General features: G+C 41.6%; 1 protein-coding gene across 2 annotated transcripts; it reads left to right on the top strand.

Moving 5' to 3' along the window:
- Positions 1-96: 96 nt before the first annotated feature.
- BNIP1 (BCL2 interacting protein 1) lies at positions 97-15,349 on the top strand. Of its 2 annotated transcripts, none has more exons than XM_026696389.2 (6): positions 97-201; positions 2,668-2,760; positions 4,126-4,217; positions 5,381-5,482; positions 10,816-10,934; positions 12,595-15,349. In XM_026696389.2, the coding sequence occupies exons 1-6, from the start codon at positions 115-117 to the stop codon at positions 12,789-12,791; spliced, it is 690 nt and encodes a 229-aa protein (XP_026552174.1). In that variant the 5' UTR covers positions 97-114; the 3' UTR covers positions 12,792-15,349. The 2 variants fall into 2 exon arrangements, with proteins under 2 accessions (XP_026552174.1, XP_087780640.1); XM_087924514.1 differs by having other exon boundaries at positions 11,570-15,349.
- The last annotated feature ends 3,216 nt before the right edge of the window (positions 15,350-18,565 follow it).

Here is an 18,565-nt window from a genome sequence, read left to right as displayed (position 1 = left end):
CCGTGAGAAAGGAACACGTCATGCCTACGCCAGCCTGTGGACGTTCGATCCCGAAGTCTGTTCGCGTTCCGAAGTGGCTTGGCTTCCTTCTCGCTCGCCGTAGTTAGCCTCAAGATGGCGGCGGCAGCTGGTGACGTGCCGGTCCGGGTTTGCAATCAGGAGATTGTCAAATTCGACCTGGAGATTAAAGCCGCCGTGCAGGTATAGTTCCCGTCGCCGTTACTCAATCATTCACGGTGTGATCGCTGGGCATTTTATTTATGAGCCCGTAACCGCCCGTCTCTCTTTTATCAATTGGCCGACCCCGCGGTACAGGTTGGTTCAGCAGCATCCCTCAACCAGCCTTGTAGTAAATAGCTAGACAGGTCAGTTTGGCTCAACTTGAAGAAGTCCGGTGCTGTTATAAATGCTGCAGATTACTTGACCTTTTCAGCGGCCCCAGGTTTGGGCAACTGCTTCTTTGGGCGCTGCCATTTGTCAGCTGTTTTGTTTTTCCTACTCTGGTGGGTGATGGTAGTCTCACAGTGGCAGCCCTCCCTCAAGTGGTTATTTTTTTAAAAAAAATGAAGAATAAATACTTGACTTAAAATGGTATAGCCACTAGTATATCACCTAGCCTTCCTGAAACTGCTGCATTTTGAGGATCCAGGTGTATGTGTGTGTGTGTTGTGCTTTTAAAGTTGAAGTAACGTTTCAGCAGAATCTCATCTGCCATCATCAGGCTTCTGTATTGTGTTCGTCTGTGAGTCAGACTTTTACAGTTGTTTCAGTTTTAAATTTGGGACTAGCCTACTGCTGTGTCAGAATGGTTTTTTCTTCATCCTGATTGGTTGGGAGTCTTGGTCTGCCAGGCATTTGGTTCTAGCAATTAGTGTTTTGGCTCACCACTGTGGGATTACCACTGTCACCCGTCATTGCAAACCTGTTCATGGAAGAATTTGAATCCAGAGCCCTGGCTAATGCCAACGACAAACCCAAACTATGGTTAAGATACATCGATGACACATTTGTGATTTGGCCCCATGGAAAAGAAAACCTAAACAATTTCCTAACACACCTAAACAGCACACATCCCAAAATCAAGTTCACCATGGAAACGGAAACAAACAAACGACTACCATTCCTAGATGTACTAATCTACAAAAAAAACAGATAGCACACTAGGACACACCATATACCAGAAGAAAACACACACCGACCGCTACCTCAACGCCCAATCCCACCACAGATAAACTCCATGGCCAAAACCCTAATTGCTAGAACCAAACGCCTGGAAGACAAGACACACATAAAGACTGAACTATGCACCCTGACTAAAGTACTGACAGCCAAAGGCTTCCACAAAAGCAAAATCACCAGCTTGATCCACAAAAACACACTGAGACCTAATGGAGACCCAGAAGACGAACAGACCTATGGAACAGCTGTCCTGCCCTACATAAGAGGTACTACAGACAAAATCAGTAAGATACTACACAGGCATCACATCAAGACTGCCTTCAAAACAGACAGAAAAATAGCAGCCATCCTTAGAAACCCCAAAGATAAAATTGACCTGGAAAACCAAAGCATATATGAAGTCCCCCATGCATCATGCCCGGCCACATACATTGGACAGACCAATAGAAGAATAAGGACCCGCCTGGATGAACACAAAAATGCAGTAAAAAAGCTGGAACACACTTCCTCACTAGTCCAACACATGAAAGCCACAGGTCATAGCATCAACTTCAATGGCACCAAAAGCCCAGCCACCATAGAAAACCCCAGCCACAGAATTATTAGAGAAGCCATAGAGATTGAAAAAAGACCTGAAAGCACGAATAGAAGAGATGATTCCACCAGACTGTCAATTATTTGGAAGTCTGCACTCACAAACAAAAAATCTCCACACCACTAGCCAGGCAAACACCTGGGCACAAACAGATCCTCCCTGATACCTCCAGCTCAAACACACCCCAACTAGGCACCCAGATGAAACCTGACTTCCTAACAAATGATAGCCATCCATTTACTCGGAGCCAAGCTGCACTAAAAACCTCCAGTACAGGAACACAATGTTGCCAGCCAATCAAGACACAAAAAAGCCATAAAACAGACAGAAGATATTAGAAACACCAATCAAGCAGAACACAGCAAACTCCAAGACCAATAAACACAGACCAAGACTCCCAACCAATCAGGGTAAAGAAAAAAACATTCTGGCACAGCAGTAGGCTGGCCCCAAATTTAAAACTGAAACAACTGTAAAAGTCTGACTCACAGATGAACACAATACAGAAGCCTGATGATGGCAGATGAGATTCTGCTGAAACGTTGCTACAATTTTAAAAGCACAACTATAATGACGTGGGAAAATACCCGAACAAAGCCGAATGCCCACACACACACACACACACACACACACACACATACATATACATATATACTTTTCCCCACACATATAATTGGTGCAAAAAGTGTTTTTTGTGTTGGTTTCATTTATGGTTTTTCCTCTTTTCCCTGGGAACTCAACATTGATGAACATTACACTCTTACTGTTTTCCCATAACAAACAACGCTGGGTTGAGAGGGTGACTAGTTCAAAGTCATCCAGTAGAATTCCATGGACTAGAATCTGGGTCTCTCCAGTCCTAGGCTGACATTAGAATTTTTCTTGTTTTTCAGGATATCCGGGATTGTGCAGGGCCTGTAAGTGCACTTGCAGAATTGAATGCCAAAGTAAAAGAAAAATTCCAGCATTTACGTCTCAGAATACAAGTGAGGAATATTGACAAAATATTAGTGATGTTTTGAAAATAAACCCATGGATGTTTTTACTAGCTTATATCTCTGACATGTTTGCACTCACCTGCATATAATTCCTTGCTGCTTGAATTGTAAAAGTTGGGTTTGTTTGTTTTTTAAAAAGCATTTAACGTTCTTGAATTTATATCTGTCAGCAAAGGTCAAAGATCACAAGTTATACAGCTTGGTTTCACCAAAGCTCATAGTAAGAATGTTGAAAATGTCATGTATTTATTTTTACTGTTATTTCACTTATGTGCATTTGAAAATCTTGTAATACATAATGCTGAATATTGATTAGATACAATCTATGCATTACAATATTACTATAAAATCTAAAAGTATGATCTCTAGTCACAGTATGTTAAAAACATATGATGAGGTGGATGCAGAACTTGGAAACCAGTTGTAGAGATGGAAGAGAGGGAATGTCAATGGAATAAACAAATTTACTTCAAACTGACTTTATAAAACATGCTGGAAATCTTAATAGAATGTTGACTCCTTTTTTCATATGTGGTGGCAATGTTGTAAAGTCCAACAATACTAGACAATGATTTAATTAAAATGCAGTAATGAAAGTAATCCTGTTGGGGGGCAGGGATGGGAAAAGCTAATGTCCTTTAATTAGAGGAACATCACGTTGAATCTGGTTTTGCTGGTAGTTAGCAATAGCAATAGCGCTTAGACTTCTCTACTGCTTTACAGTGCTTTACAGCCCTCTCTAAGCAGTTTACAGAGTCAGCATCTTGCCCCCAACAATCTGGGTCCTCAATTTTACCCGCCTCGGAAGGATGGAAGACTGAGTCAACCTTGATTTCCATTGTTTTCCTTTTGGTATATGTATCTATTTTCTTCATATCAGCTAGTTCTGCATCAGAATGGTCATGTCAGTTCACCTATGACTGCATAAAATATGGCCTTTAGTTTTATTCTCTTTACTAAGTAGGCAAATTGTCTTGCCCTCAAACTCCACTAAACTCTGTTCGTGCTCTGTAAATAATCTAAAAATCAAAGGTGTGTACTGACCTGTTTCCTGGGTAAGATAAGGAGAGAGATTGCATCATTCTATGGCCCTTGATCATTGATATAAAGATGGGAATGGGTATGCAATATCCCCTCTTGATATTCAAAAGATATCCAGACTGCACACTACTAATGAGAGGGATGTTCTTAGCTCCTTCATTTGAAAGTTGAAAGTAAATAACGTTTTGACAGCCCTGATCCATCTCATTTTATTCACAACCAAGGCATTGTGTATTTGTGAATTTACTAGCAATATTTCCTTTTTGAATATAGAAGTATTCATGAATCATGTGTGTTTATGGTTCTTCTTAGGAACTTGAACAGATGGCTAAGGAGCAAGATAAAGAATCAGAAAAACAAGCATTACTCCAAGAAGTAGAGAGCCATAAAAAGCAAATGCTCAGGTCAGTTAAAACTACCAAGATCAATGATGTAATATGTTTTATTAGCTGAGCCTGCAGAATAGGAAGTTTGGAATATAGGAAGCACTGAAGTTGTCCCTCACACAAGATTTGATTGATTGTATATTTCAGTTCTATACGTCCCTTTCTGTAAGCAACTCCCTACTTATTTTTAAATTAATCAAGATCCATAAGTGGTTATTATGCAAGAAGGTAATCACGTGCCTTCAATGACTTTTTGCTTTCCTTCTGTACTCCCAGATTTACTCAGAAAGCTTCTTCAACCCTATAGAGCAGATTTGGAAGGCACATGGATAGGAAGGAGAAGTTCAGTTGGACACAATCCAAGAAGGACTCATGAGGGGAAAAGTTTTAAGAAAAGTAAATAATACCCTTGTGCATGTTTGTTACACTTAGCAATTTATCAATTAAACATCAAGGTAAAATTCAGCTCTGTAAAATCGGATTGGAGAATCACGTGAAGTAACAATGGACCAGAACAGTTTGTTTGTTTGGTTGGTTTGTTTGTCTCCCTGTCAAGTATTCTAATGTTCCTTTCTCAGATAAATAAATGATGTGCCTTTCAAGCTTGAAAAGTACAGGTTTATGATAGCAGGACTGATTTTTGTTTGCCGCTGGTTCTCAACCTGTTATCCATTGGGATCTTAGAAAGCAGTATCTAGACATCTAGACATTTCCATTAAATTTGGTGGGGATTTCTTCCAACAGTGTGAGTTCTTCCTTCTTTTCACAGAAAAAAATAATTCCCTACAATACTCTTATTACTACAATCGGCTATGACTTGCAATGCAACTTTTGATCAGTTGATGGAAAAATGATAGTTTGATTCAGGCCATCCATCCAGTGTTAGAAACATAGCTATAAAGGTTGCTAAAAGTGTGGATAATTGTCATTGATTTCTGTAAGCATCCAGATATTTTCACTGTTAAACAGACCACTAATTAAGGAACACTATTTATATGGTGATAAGATATAGAGAAATAGGAAAATAAATATATAATGCAGTTTTAAATATAACAGCAATATAACATGAATGCTAATGAAATGTTAATTAAGCCAATGGCAAATTGAATGCTTTAGTTTTATGCATTCAGGTTTCTCAAGGACTTTGTATGTGTTACAAAGGTGTGTATTAATAATTTCAGCAATCAGACAGCCTGGCGTAAGGCAAACCTAGCTTGCAAAATTGCAATTGACAATTCTGAGAAAGATGATTTGCTGCGAGGAGGAGATCCTTTACGACAAAGGTATGTAATTATTCTTTCTCATTATTATGAAAAATTGGCACAGTAATACCCAGCCTCCTGCCAAATACTGTTTCAGAAATTCATTCATGTGAACCATTATAAATCTATGCTGTTGTCATTTGCAATGAGTTTTGTGAGATCCTGCTGGGAAGCCAGACAGCTGAAGTTCTCTCTTGCTGATTTCAGCTCCTGCACTTAATGTGTGCTTTCTGCTTTCTCTGCATCTTCATAAAAGAGCATCTTATCTATTTGTAGAGAATATATATATATATATATATATATATATATATATATATATATATATATATATATATATATATATATATATATTTTCTGAGGTTCTCATGGGTATTTATATGTGGATCTCTTCAGGCTTCTGTCTCCGGCTCTGTGCTTCTCAGAGTAATGTGAGATTGCAGCTGCTTCCTCCTTTTAACTGCCAGTGGGGGTGGGACTTGATTGGGTGGGGGCTTGGCTGTGTTCTGATTGGTTGGGGGGTTAGCCGTGTTCTGATTGGTTGGAGGCGTGTTCTGTTCAGGGTGGGGGCTTGGTTGTGCTCAGGTTAGTCTTAGTTGCTGGGGGATTTGAGCTGGTGAGTTGTGATCTTGCTGTTTGGCTTCTAGTTCGTGGTCGTGCTGCATCTTCATAGTGGGTGTCGGTTTGCTTCATGTATGGCTCGGAGGGGTTTGAAGTGGGTAGTGATGCAGCTGCAGTGCAGCTTCTGGTCCATGGTCGTGTCTCATCTTCTGAGTGGGTGGGAGTCTGTTTTCTACATGGAAGTGTGGTGGTGGCATCTTGTGTGGCTCTCGTGGGTGTGGGTCTGGTGTCCTTCTTCATGTTAGGTACTCGTCTGTTCATGAGGGCGGGTTTCCAAATGGCTGGAAGGCGGGAGGTGTCATCTCGTTTGTTCATGCTGTGTGGGCGTTTTTCTATCTCTATGGCTTCTCTGATTATTCTGCTGTTGAAGTGTTCGGTTTTGGCGATAGTTCTGGTATTTTTAAAATCAATTTCATGTCCTGTGGCTTTGAGGTGTTGGACCAGGAAGAGGTCGTTTCTTCTTTTTTGATTGAGTTCTTATGTTCTTCAATGCGTGCACTTATTCTTCTGTTAGTTTGTCCAATGTATGTGGTAGGGCAGGCAGTGCAGGGATTTCGTATACTCCTTGGTTTTCTAATTCGATTTTGTCTTTGGGGTTTCTTAGGATGGTGGATATTTTTCTGTTTGTGCAGAATGCTGTTTTGATGTTGTGTTTTTTGGAGGATCTTGCTAATTTTGTCTGTAGTGCCTTTTATATATGGGAGGAGGGCTTTGCCGTTTTCTTGTTCTCTGTCTTGGATTTTGGTTGGGGTTTCTTTTTGGATTAGGTGGGTAATCTTCTTTCTTTGGAATCCATTGGCTGTAAGTACGTTGGTGAGAGTGTGTAGTTCGGTTTTTGGTGTTGTTCATCGGCTAAGCATTTTGTTCTGGAGATGAGTGTCTTGGCTACGGAATTGATCTGTGCTGGGTGGTGGTGTGAGAGTGCATGTAGATAGCGGTTAGTATGTGTTTTCTTCTGGTAGATGGTGTGTCCTAGGGAGCCATTGGATCTTTTGTATACCAAGACATCTAGGAAGGGAAGTTGGTTGTTGGCTTCTGTTTCCATGGTGAATTGTATTTTGGGGTGTAGGCTGTTGAGGTGTGTGAGGAAGTTGTTCAGTTTTTCTTTCCCGTGTGGCCAGATTATGAAGGTGTCATCTACGTATCTGAGCCAGAGTTTGGGTTTGTGGTCGTATTTTTCTAGAGCTTGTGTTTCAAAGTGTTCCATGTAGAGGTTTGCGATGACAGGTGAGAGGGGTGATCCCATGGGTGCTCCTTCTATTTGTTTGTATTTTTGTCCATTGTAGGTGAAGTATGTATTGGATAGGCAGTGGTTGGTTAGATCTAGGATGTGCTTGGGGGGGTTGTATTTGTTTTGGATGGCTGTCAAGGCTTCTTTTATTGGCACTTGGGTGAAGAGGGATATGACATCGAAGCTTACTAGTAGGTCGCTAGGTTGTAAGTTTTGTTTCTTTATGATCTCGATGAACTGGAATGAGTTTCTTACGTGTGAGTTGATGGATTCTGCATAGGGTTGTAGTTGTTTGGCGAGAAATTTGGCTAGGTTTTGTAGAGGTGAGCCTATGGAGCTGACTATTGGTCTGAGTGGGGTTCCTTCTTTGTGTATTTTGGGGAGACCATAAAGCTTGACCCCACCACCTACCTAGAAAAAACGACCAAATCCAAAATAAAAGCCCCCCCCATCAGTGAAGAAATCCAGCAAGGAATCATACCCAGAGAGAAATCATCCAGATGCCCCAAGCTTTATGGGGCATCTGGATGCAATCTCACATTACTCTGAGAAGCACAGAGCCGGAGACAGAAGCCTGAAGATGATGAATGAGACTTCATCGAAACGTTGCCTAGATACTTCGAATCTTACGTGGGAGAAAACCCGAACAACCAAAGATCCACATACATACATACATACATACATACATACATACATACATATATATCTACGTCTTTTTTTTTTAATTCAATCCTTTGGATCTCTTTGAAGTAATTCCTATTGGATTTGATAGATCCTGCTTTTAAAAAAGTTGAATAATTGTGCAGTATTTAGAATGACTTTACATTGGTTTGCACATATTTGGGCTAATTTGTAAAGTATTCTTGAATATTAAAATGTTGATCAGTAATAATAGGAATACGTAGTGGGCAGCTTTTTTGCTCTTAAAGAACTTATCTGGAAAAGGTCAGCTCCAAAAGCAGAATTTTGATATGCAGTATAGGGTATTTGCAGCCTATACCCCAGAGACAAGAGGACTTCCCTTGCTGCATCCATTCTGAAACAGAAGCAGGATTTTGGCACAGAATATGTGTAGCACTGGGCATTTGCAATCAGCCCCCAGAAATAAGAGGGAGCCTCTGTGCCAAAATCTTGCTTGGATTTTGGGACAGTCCTTTTTTCAGTCAGCCTCCAGAGACAGAAGGACTCCCTTTCTGGCTGGCTGCAAACTCCCTGTGCTACAGACACCTCTGTGCTAAAATCCTGCTTCGATTTTGGTATGGATCTTTTTTAGCCATCCCCCAGAAACCAGAGAGAGTCTTCCTCTCAGGTGGCAGAGGCATGCAACCTTCCCCTATAGACATGCTGAAAAAGAAGACGGATTAAGAACCATCTTTTCAGATTTCAGTCCCTTCCTCATTTTGGCCGTAGTGATGGCCTGCTATCCACTTGGTGGATTCCTTTGCTTCTTTACCCCTGCAACCCATGCCAGGGAAACCAGCAGCAATCATTGTCTTTTCTTTGAACAGGCCATGTACGTGGTTTCAATCAATGAATCTTTTGTATGAGTTCTGGAATTTTAACCTTTCGGTGTCTACTGAGGGGGTGGGGGGGAGGGATGTTAGAATGCAGTACTGCAGGCTACTTCTGCTGACTGCTAGTTGCCAGCAGTTTGGCAGTTCGATTCTCACCGGCTGAAGGTTGACTCAGCCTTCCATGTTTCTGAGGTTGGGTCAAATGAAGACCCAGATTGTTGGCTGACTCTGAACCGCTTACAGAGGGGCTGTAAAGCACTATGGAGCAGTATAGAAATCTAAGTACTACTGCTATTGCAATCTCAAGGGCAGCTGCCAGTGATTGAAGGGACGAGGTGTTTCTCTGGCAGTGCCCAGCAGCCATTTTGAATGCAGGAGTTTGTTTACAGTGAAATGAAATGCAGTAGGCCAACTGAATAGCCCTGATTGAACAGACAGAACTTATTTTTGACCTATAGAGACAAAAACAGAGATTGCCTTCTTAGTGGTTTGGGGCTGGCAAGATGACAAAGTAATTTTTTTCCTACTATCAGGAAATAGCTAGTTGATCATACTCAGGCTGGAACAATCTGGCTTATACAGATCACCTCTAATGCAAATAAAGTTGAGCTGAGCTCAGCACTTGGTATCCTCATGGACAAGTGTGTACATCTTGGTATGATGTAAGATATGTTTCCGTTGCTCTTTTCGAAAGGTGTTTTTCTACTTCTGCACTTAGTCTTCTTCCTTAATTGTGAGATGGTCTCACTAACCAGAGCTGGTTCCTTTTAGGTTTCTCTGTCAAGTTCAGGCAGATGGCAGTACTGGGTTCACCAAAAGTCAAGTGTGACTTGAGGGAATCTAAAAACCATAGCAAGTGGCAGCATCTAACTGTTTTAGAAGCTATGTAGGCATAGACCTGGTTAACTGATGGATGCAGATGCAAAAGAATATAGTTTAGAACCATGATGGTGAACCTCTGGCATGCATGCTGGAAGTGGCATGCAGACAATCTCTCTGGGCACGCCAGCCATTGCCCATTGCTCTTCTGAGTTCCGGGGTACACATGTGCGCCAGCCAGCTGGTCTTGGGAGTGGGAGTGCCAGAAATCAGAAGAGCATGTGCCGGGAAACTGGTCTTCCGGTTTCCAATATGCATACGTGCACCAGCCAGCTGGATTTTGCACTTGCATGCGCACCAGAAACTGGAAGACCAGATGGCCGGCTCACATGCATGTGCTGTAATCCAGCTTCCCGGCACGCGCATGCATCCCAGGAAGCTGCTCTTCCCGTTTCCAGTGCTCCCCCCGCGTGCGCATGCTCCCATTTCAGCACTCAGTGCCGAAAAGGTTTGCCAACGCTGGTTTAGAACCATAAGCTAGACTGAATAATTGAACACAAAAATCTTAGCCGAAAGGAATGGTAAACCCTATCTGTATCATCCCAAGGAAACTGCGTAATTTAAAACGGGTCCCCAACCATCGGGCCCCGGACCGGTACCGGTCCATGGATCATTTTCTACCAGGCCGCCGGTTTGCTGGGCACCGCCATCTTGTTTCAACAGAAAGTGCTTCCGGGTGAGCTTTTCCGGTTGGAAAGCGGCGTTTGGGTCCTGAAGGAATCTTTGCGCCTTAGTTTCATTGAAGGGGTGGGGGCAGCTTCAAACGAAGAGCCGTCCCGATGGCAGAGGAGATAAAAAAAGCACAAAAAAGGTACAAAGGAGGAGTTGAAGGTGGTGGGGAGAAGCGGGGGACGGCTGGCTGGCCGGTCGCTCGGCTCGCCTTGCCTTGGTCATGCGTGCTGATGCCGGTACTGGGCCGCGGATCATTTTGTGATGCCGGTACCGGGCCGTGGCACAAAAAAGGTTGTGGGCCACTGATTTAAAACATGTTTCCAATTGTACTGGAATGTAATCTTGATGCCATCTTTTCCTACGGTCCTCCTGGAAGAAGAAACTAGAAAGGAATATAATTTGAAGCTCCATTCTGGATTTCTTTTTCTCTTCTCTTTTAGAAAGTCTACTAAGGAAAGTCTGGCAGAGGGGGCAAGTAACATCACAGAGAGCCTGATGGGAATTAGCAGAATGATGTCTCAGCAGGTTCAGCAAAGTGAGGAAACCATGCAATCTCTAGGTAACTAAATAATCTGGATTTAAGTTCAAGATGGACGGTTGGTCTCCTGATGCAACAGGTTCTTCCGACCCCACCCTATATCCTCCCCCGGAGCCCTTGACCTTTAGTCATTTATATGGTGCTTCGGTGAGAGGAAGAAACAAGGAGAATTAGGCCTTGTGTGCCTTCCTCTTGCTGGAGACATTTTTGAATTCAGCTTTCTGTGTGAGAGAATCATTGCCACTCTTTCCTTAAGGCTTCAGAAATCTGTCACATATAGGAATATTTGTTCAAGGATTAAAGGAAGGGTGTCATTTGGTGCAACCAATAGGAACTGAGAAGATGTATTTTTATTCTGTCAGATTCAAACATTTCTTTCGTTGGCAATTGAATATCCTAAAACCAGTTGGTTTAAATAGAAATGAATGTTTCTGCACCAGAGACAAATTATTTGTGTGTCTGATCACACTTGTTCAAACAAAGTCTCCTCTCCCCCTCCCTTACCCCTCTCCCTTCCCCTCTCCCCTCCTGTCCTCCCCTCTCTTCCATTCCATTCCAACAGGCACAGAAACTGGAGAGAAAAATGGCTTGTCTTTAGATTTAAGGGACAAATTGCCTTTCCACTTAAGTGATTCATACTTTTTTCTGCCCCCTAGATAATTTTTTCTGTTATCTTAATACCCTTGTTTATGATGATCAAAAGAAAGCAGCACCTAGCCTATCTTGCTAATGCCAAAGAGAATTGGACCTGGCTAGCACTCAGATGGGAGACCACCTGAAAATCTCAGAGGTGGAAAATGCATATTAGAAAGAATATGGGTAGCACAAAGCAAACTGACTGTACAAAGGTTGTCACCGTGGTCCCCTTGCTCACTTTCCTCGGGGTCTTTAGAGTGCCTTTGAGATTATTTGAATATGGTATAATCCATTCTGAGGTTGGGGACTCAGATCTGGATTTGCTGTTGGTTAGGCTAGGAAATGATTGTCTGGTTGATGCTGTGTCATTTTGTTTTGTGATAAAGAGTCTATGTGTATGTACATCCAGTTTTTGCCTTCTAACAGTGGCAACTAGGGGACAAAGTATTTTTACTTGCTTCAACAGAAGATGTTAAGCATCAAGCTAACTCTCATGTGCTTTGGGAAACTGTGGTTTTATTGAGCAAACTCTTCCACTATATGTTTACGTTGGCTCCTTCCCTCTTGGTTTTTAACTGTAGGCCTAAAAGACGTAATGCTTTTATCTGATTTTAGATGGATCAGATTGCTTAAACTAAATGCTTATGAATGTTTATACATTGCTGTTTTAATTATTTACATCTGCCTTTTTAAAGTGTTTGCGAACAGCCTTAAGGGAAAGTATGGTCTGTTGGGATGCAGAGTTTGGCTGAGGTGAAAGTTTTAATGGTTCTGGAACTTGAGCCAACTCTGATCTCAGTCTTTTATGAATGGGCCTCTTCAAGATGGTAGCATATCAATCAGATGGTCATCAGATAACAAGAGAGCCATTTGAACTGATTTCATCTGACTCCAGATTTAAAAACATGAATCTTTAAGCCAATTTATCCTCTGAACTGCATGTGGTATGTTTTCTTTCATGTGACACAAAAAGATGCTTCCACGCTATATGATTTTGCTAGATGCTTGAGAAACAGTCCACTGAAATGTACACTTTATCTTTCAGTTAATTCTTCACGAACTATCTTGGATGCCAACGAGGAGTTTAAATCTATGTCTGGAACAATACAGCTGGGGCGAAAGCTTATCACAAAGTATAACCGCAGGGAGCTGACTGATAAATTGCTCATCTTTCTTGCCCTTGCCTTGTTTTTGGCCACTGTGCTTTATATCTTGAAGAAAAGGCTATTTCCATTTTTGTGACCTTTTTAGGTGAAAGGAGGAGGAATGACTGCAAGAAAAAGGAAAGGAAATGTATTGCAAAAAGACTTCCGACAGAGGAGATTTCCATTAGGCAGAACTTTACATTGAACTAGTAACAAATGAGTGGCAGGTTAGAAGAAGAAGAAGAAAAAGTGTGCTTGTTTGCTCTGAGGCTGTGAGGCTGTATCACTTGTCGTATTCTGTGAGGCATATTCTAACATCCCCCATCTTTGGCCATTTCTACCCCTTTTCTCAGTTCAGTACATAACTGAGAGGGCTAGAAGAATACTATTGTATGTATATTATACCTTTGGTAAAGTAGATGTGAATGCTAGTACTGTGAAAATCTTATAAATTAAAGGAAGCAAAGTGTATAAGCCTTATTACTGGTTCTTTTTGAATTATAAAAAATGACCTTTTCCTCAAATTGTCTCCAGAAAAAAAAACAATGAGGCAGATCCCCGAATGCCTTTTTAATTGATGGGTCTATATTATTTGTTTATATGTTTCTCTTGCCAGTGTTATTTAGATAGATTCCTTTGCTTCAACCCATATTCTAGTTCTTCCCCATGTAGGGAATGACTACATTGGATGACTGGGCCAATTAATCTCTCTCAGATCTAGATTACTCCTGGGTAATCAAAAAAAAAAATTCTCTACCAACTGTACTGGACCAGTGTACTAGATTACACCCATGGTCTTCAAGAAGAGGACTTAATCCTGGATTACACTGAATTGATTCAGTTTGATTGTAATTCACTAAATGTTTGTTACTGTATTGAAGGAAGTAAAAAAATTGGTAACTATGTTTTCCTCATTTCTACAGTCAATATGGGTAAATAGAGGGCAAATGATAAAGATCATTGTTCACAATTATAGACCAAGTAAAAATTTGTTTATAACCTACTTTTGAAATCTTTTATCTATAGAATCGCACTATGAATGAGATGAGTGGTCTCCAAATTTGATAAATAAATCAATCTTGCCAAGAAAACTCCAGGGAGTTGTATAGGCAATTGCCATGAGTCAACACTGACTGGAAGTCCTGTATGTGCACACATATGTGTGCGTGCGCAAACACACACATTGAGAACCAGAGACTGTGATTTTGTGTGTATGCCACAAGATGGCACTGAAAGACCATATTTTTAAAAAACGACTTCTTTTAATTTTCAGCCTTCAAATGGGCAACTATTCAAAATAATAGTGTTGCCTTAATGCATAAAATGCTAGGCAGAGAGGAGTCAAAGAAGCAAACTGCACTTAAAAAGAAATTACTGATCCAGCTGTGGTATTTTTTGCACTAATGTTTATTTTTGTCTTTAGCTGTATTAGTAAATTAGTATTTATTTCAATCTCGCAAGCAAAAGAACTAAATAAACGTTATATGTTTACATGAATTTTGTGACACTATATTAACTTCTTTTGTTATGTGTAAAAACCAACTTCTGCAGAGTTCTTTGGCATACTGTAAGAGGGTAAAATAGGCCGTGAGTGTGTAGAACTCAGTTCAGATCCCAACATACAGATCAACCTCAGTGGACATGAGATGCAGTGAGCTACAGTATAAGGAAGGGTGACAGCCCCCTACTTTGTGGTGTGGCCCAAAACATCCAATAAATTGACCCATGCTGAGAGGCTTTCTTTCTTTAAAAACCCATAATAATAGTGGTCCAACTGATAACTTGCAGTCTAGTTTTCATCAATTGGGTTAGCCACCTTAGCCTAAATGCCTAAATGTCAAATATGGGGGACATTTTCTTTGAGTAGGGAAACTGTTTTTTCAAGATGCTGGCTTTCAGTTATGTTCTATGGTTTAGAGCCCGCTGTAAATACATAGCCAAAAAGGCATTCAGAGTTGTTAACTTAATTGCAATGTCCTACCTGTCAATGAATACTTCAGCTTCAACCATAACAACACAAGAGCAAACAATAGATACAAACTCAAGGTTAATCGCACCAAACTTGATTGTAGGGAATACGACTTCAGCAACAGACTGGTCAATGTCTGGAATACTCTACCTGACTCTGTGGTTTTTTCCCCCAACCCTAAAAACGTTAACCTTAGACTGTCTATTATTCACCTCACCCCTTTCCTAAGAGGTCTGTAGGGGGCGTGCATAAGCACACCAAAGCGTCTACCGTTCCTGTCCTATTGTTTCTTTTTTATTTTTCTTATATGTATCCATTTCATGTATTCATAACTATGTTAATACTTATGCCTGTTATCTTATAATCGCTTGACAAATTAAAAAAAATAAAGTTGAACATCATCAACGAAAGAAAACCAGCATCTTGGAAAAACAGTTGGAGCATGGAGGCCCTGACTAAAAACATTTAAGCAGGAGGCTCAAAGGATCTCTCCACCTGCACACTGCAGTGATCCCTGGCAATGCGCTGAAATCAAAAGTCTTAATTCAAGCACTGTTGACTAATTCAGCTGTGTCAACTCTGTTTATTTTATTTGGATATCTCTGTGGTTAATTAGTAAGCGCCCACATTTTTTTTTTTTTTTGTATATTTTTCATGATCCAATAAATTCTATTTTCATGCCTAGAGATTTGACTGCTAAGTTACTTGTTAAAATCTCCATGTGCAAGCAGTTACGGAACTGTTACTTGTATTTCATGATTGGCGCAACATTTAGTAACGGTTGTAGTTTAGGATTTTGGAGGGGGATGATCCAAAATATTTTCTGTCTTAAGTTCTCTTAAAGCTGATCCAAAGGGAGAAGTCCTTGGTACAAGGGCTAAGGGGGGGCGGGGTGATTTTAAGGTAGAGGTGTGGCCTCTTATACAGAGGTTTATTTTATTTTTATGAAATGCGGCTTCTTTTAACTGGTGATATCAATTAGAGTTGGGTGGCCTTGAAATATAACCAATACATGAAGTGAGTGGGCTAAAAAGTCAGTTAATGAATCAGGATTGCGCAGACGGATTAGAACGTATCAAGACATTCGGGACCACAGGTACGGCCTATTATTAGTGTGTTTTACTGGGAATCCTCAAAAGATGCCTGCGAGTGAGGTTCTAAATTATTTCTCACCCCAGTTTGCAACACGCTGGCAATACTAAACGAAGGATGAAAAATTTTGATTCTCCAGATTTTGTTGAATTGCAGCTTCCATTGCCCCACCAGCATGGGCAAGCGGCAATCTGGTTGTTCAGAGTTGGCCGAGTTTGAGAAACAAACCAAACAACGTAAGCAAAGAGAAAAGGCGGGTTGGGGGGAGGGGAAAGAAACTGCAGCGCTGACATGAGTTGAGGTAGGGAGAATGTGCTTACGGCAGAGAAATGCTTTCCACATTAAGAAACCTCTCCCCAATGGCTGGATGAATTCACTGCTGGAGTGTTTCTAAAAATGCCACCACCAGATGCACGCAGGGGCTGCCGCCTGCCAAGTGGCGCAGCCGCCTATGCCAGCTGGGAGAGGAATGGGCATGGCTGGCTGGAATCCAGCCAAGCCCCAGATGCAAGCCTGCTTATAAGTAAACACAGCTCCTCTCTAGAGCAGGGCCAGGGGGCCAGGTGGACCACTCTCTTTCTTGCCTTGGCTGTTTTGACTAACTACCATTGGCCAAGGCCATCTGGAAAGAGACATCTCCAGAAGATTTGCCAAAACCTAGGCATGTTTTACAAGCAATGTAAGATGATTTTATTTTATTTTTTGTGCTATTTGGATTTAAACACAATAGTACATAAACTTTTTGGAGTTTGCTTAGGGTGATTTCTGTTACACTTTGATCCCATTCTCATTCATGGGAAAAGGAAGATCTCGTACTGTGTTTATTCTGTTTTCCAGTGAATTTTGGCCAAACCAATAGGCTTTGGTAATAGACAATTCTAAACATACAACATCTGCAGAATGCATAATAAAAATTTTATTAGGAAAAGAATTGCAGACTTTCCAGCAAATTTATCAGGAATTACTAAATATCACTCAATCTGCTCATTATGGTCTTATTCAGAACTTCCTTCTATTGGATTCCAAGGAATTTCTCCATAAATAAATACATTCAGGAGTGGTATTGTTTGATATGTTGTTTACCTTAGTGAACCATGAACCATAGTTAGGAGTAGACATGCATGGGACTGAGTTACCACTTTGTTTTTCCCTTCCCTCTATCCCTTTCTTCTTTTAATATACACTGCTCAAAAAAATAAAGGGAACACAAAAATAAGACATCCTAGATCTGAATGAATGAAATATTCTTTTTAAATACTTTGTTCATTACATAGTTGAATGTGCTGACAACAAAATCACACAAAAATTATCAATGGAAATCAAATTTAGCAACTCATGGAGGTCTGGATTTGGAGTTACACTCAAAATTAAAGTGGAAAAAAACACTACAGGCTGATCCAACTTTGATGTAATGTCCTTAAAACAAGTCAAAATGAGGCTCAGTAGTGTGTGTGGCCTCCACGTGCCTGTATGACCTCCCTACAATGCCTGGGCATGCTCCTGATGAGGTGGCGGATGGTCTCCTGAGGGATCTCCTGCCACACCTGGACTAAAGCATCCCCCAACTCTTGGACAGTCTGTGGTGCAACGTGGAGTTGGATGGAGCAAGACATGATGTCCCAGATGTGCTCAATTGGATTCAGGTCTGGGGAACAGGCGAGCCAGTCCATAGCATCAATGCCTTCGTCATGCAGGAACTGATGACACACTCCAGCCACATGAGGTCTAGCATTGTCTTGCATTAGGAGGAACCCAGGGCCAACCGCATCAGCGTATGGTCTCACAAGGGATCTGAGGATCTCATCTCGGTACCTAATGGCAGTCAGGCTACCTCTGGTGAGCACATGGAGGACTGTGCGGCCCCCTAAAGAAATGCCATCCCACACTATTACTGACTCACTGCCAAACTGGTCATGCTGGAGGATGTTGCAGGCAGCAGAACATTCTCTGTGGCATCTCCAGACCCTGTCACGTTTGTCACATGTGCTCAGTGTGAACCTGCTTTCATCTGTGAAGAGCACAGGGCACCAGTGGTGAATTTGCCAATCTTGGTGTTCTCTGGCAAACGCCAAACATCCTGCACAGTGTTGGGCTGTAAGCACAACCCCCACCTGTGGACGTCAGGCCCTCATACCACTCTCATGGAGTCTGTTTCTGACTGTTTGAGCAGCACATACACATTTGTGGCCCACTGGAGGTCATTTTGCAGGGCTCTGGCAGTGCTCCTCATGTCCCACCTTGCACAAAGGCGGAGGTAGCGGTCCTGATGTTGGGTTGTTGCCCTCCTATAGCCTTCTCCACATCTCCTGATGTATTGGCCTGTCTCCTGGTAGCGCCTCCATGCTCTGGACACTACACAGCAAACAGACAGACACAGCAAACCTTCTTGCCACAGCTCGCATTGATGTGCCAGCCTGGATGAGCTGCACTACCTGAGCCACTTGTGTGGGTTGTAGACTCTGTCTCATGCTACCACTAGAGTGACAGCACCGCCAGAATTCAAAAGTGACCAAACCATCAGCCAGAAAGCATAGGAACTGAGAAGTGGTCTGTGGTCACCACCTGCAGAACCACTCCTTTATTGGGGATGTCTTGCTAACTGCCTATGCTTTCCACCTGTTGTCTATTCCATTTGCACAACAGCATGTGAAATTGATTGTCAATCAGTGTTGCTTCCTAAGTGGACAGTTTGATTTCACAGAAGTGTGATTGACTTGGAGTTACATTGTGTTGTTTAAGTGTTCCCTTTATTTTTTTGAGCAGTGTAATTCAGCTTTGGTCTCTAAAAATAGATGGGCTTGATATGTGAA

This window comes from Pseudonaja textilis, chromosome 2 (genome assembly GCF_049901715.1).
Source record: "Pseudonaja textilis isolate UNSWEBS1 chromosome 2, rPseTex1.2, whole genome shotgun sequence".
NCBI lineage: Eukaryota > Metazoa > Chordata > Lepidosauria > Squamata > Elapidae > Pseudonaja > Pseudonaja textilis.
This window is presented reverse-complemented; position numbering and strand designations above follow the sequence as displayed.

What these genes read in the sequence shown, in the direction of transcription:
- BNIP1 (XM_026696389.2), top strand. Translation starts at nt 115, where the DNA reads ATGGCGGCGGCAGCTGGTGACGTGCCGGTCCGGGTTTGCAATCAGGAG. An exon ending in AGATTAAAGCCGCCGTGCAG is followed by an intron (nt 202 to 2,667) that starts GTATAGTTCCCG and finishes CTTGTTTTTCAG; the next exon opens with GATATCCGGGATTGTGCAGG. An exon ending in GGAGATCCTTTACGACAAAG is followed by an intron (nt 5,483 to 10,815) that starts GTATGTAATTAT and finishes CTTCTCTTTTAG; the next exon opens with AAAGTCTACTAAGGAAAGTC.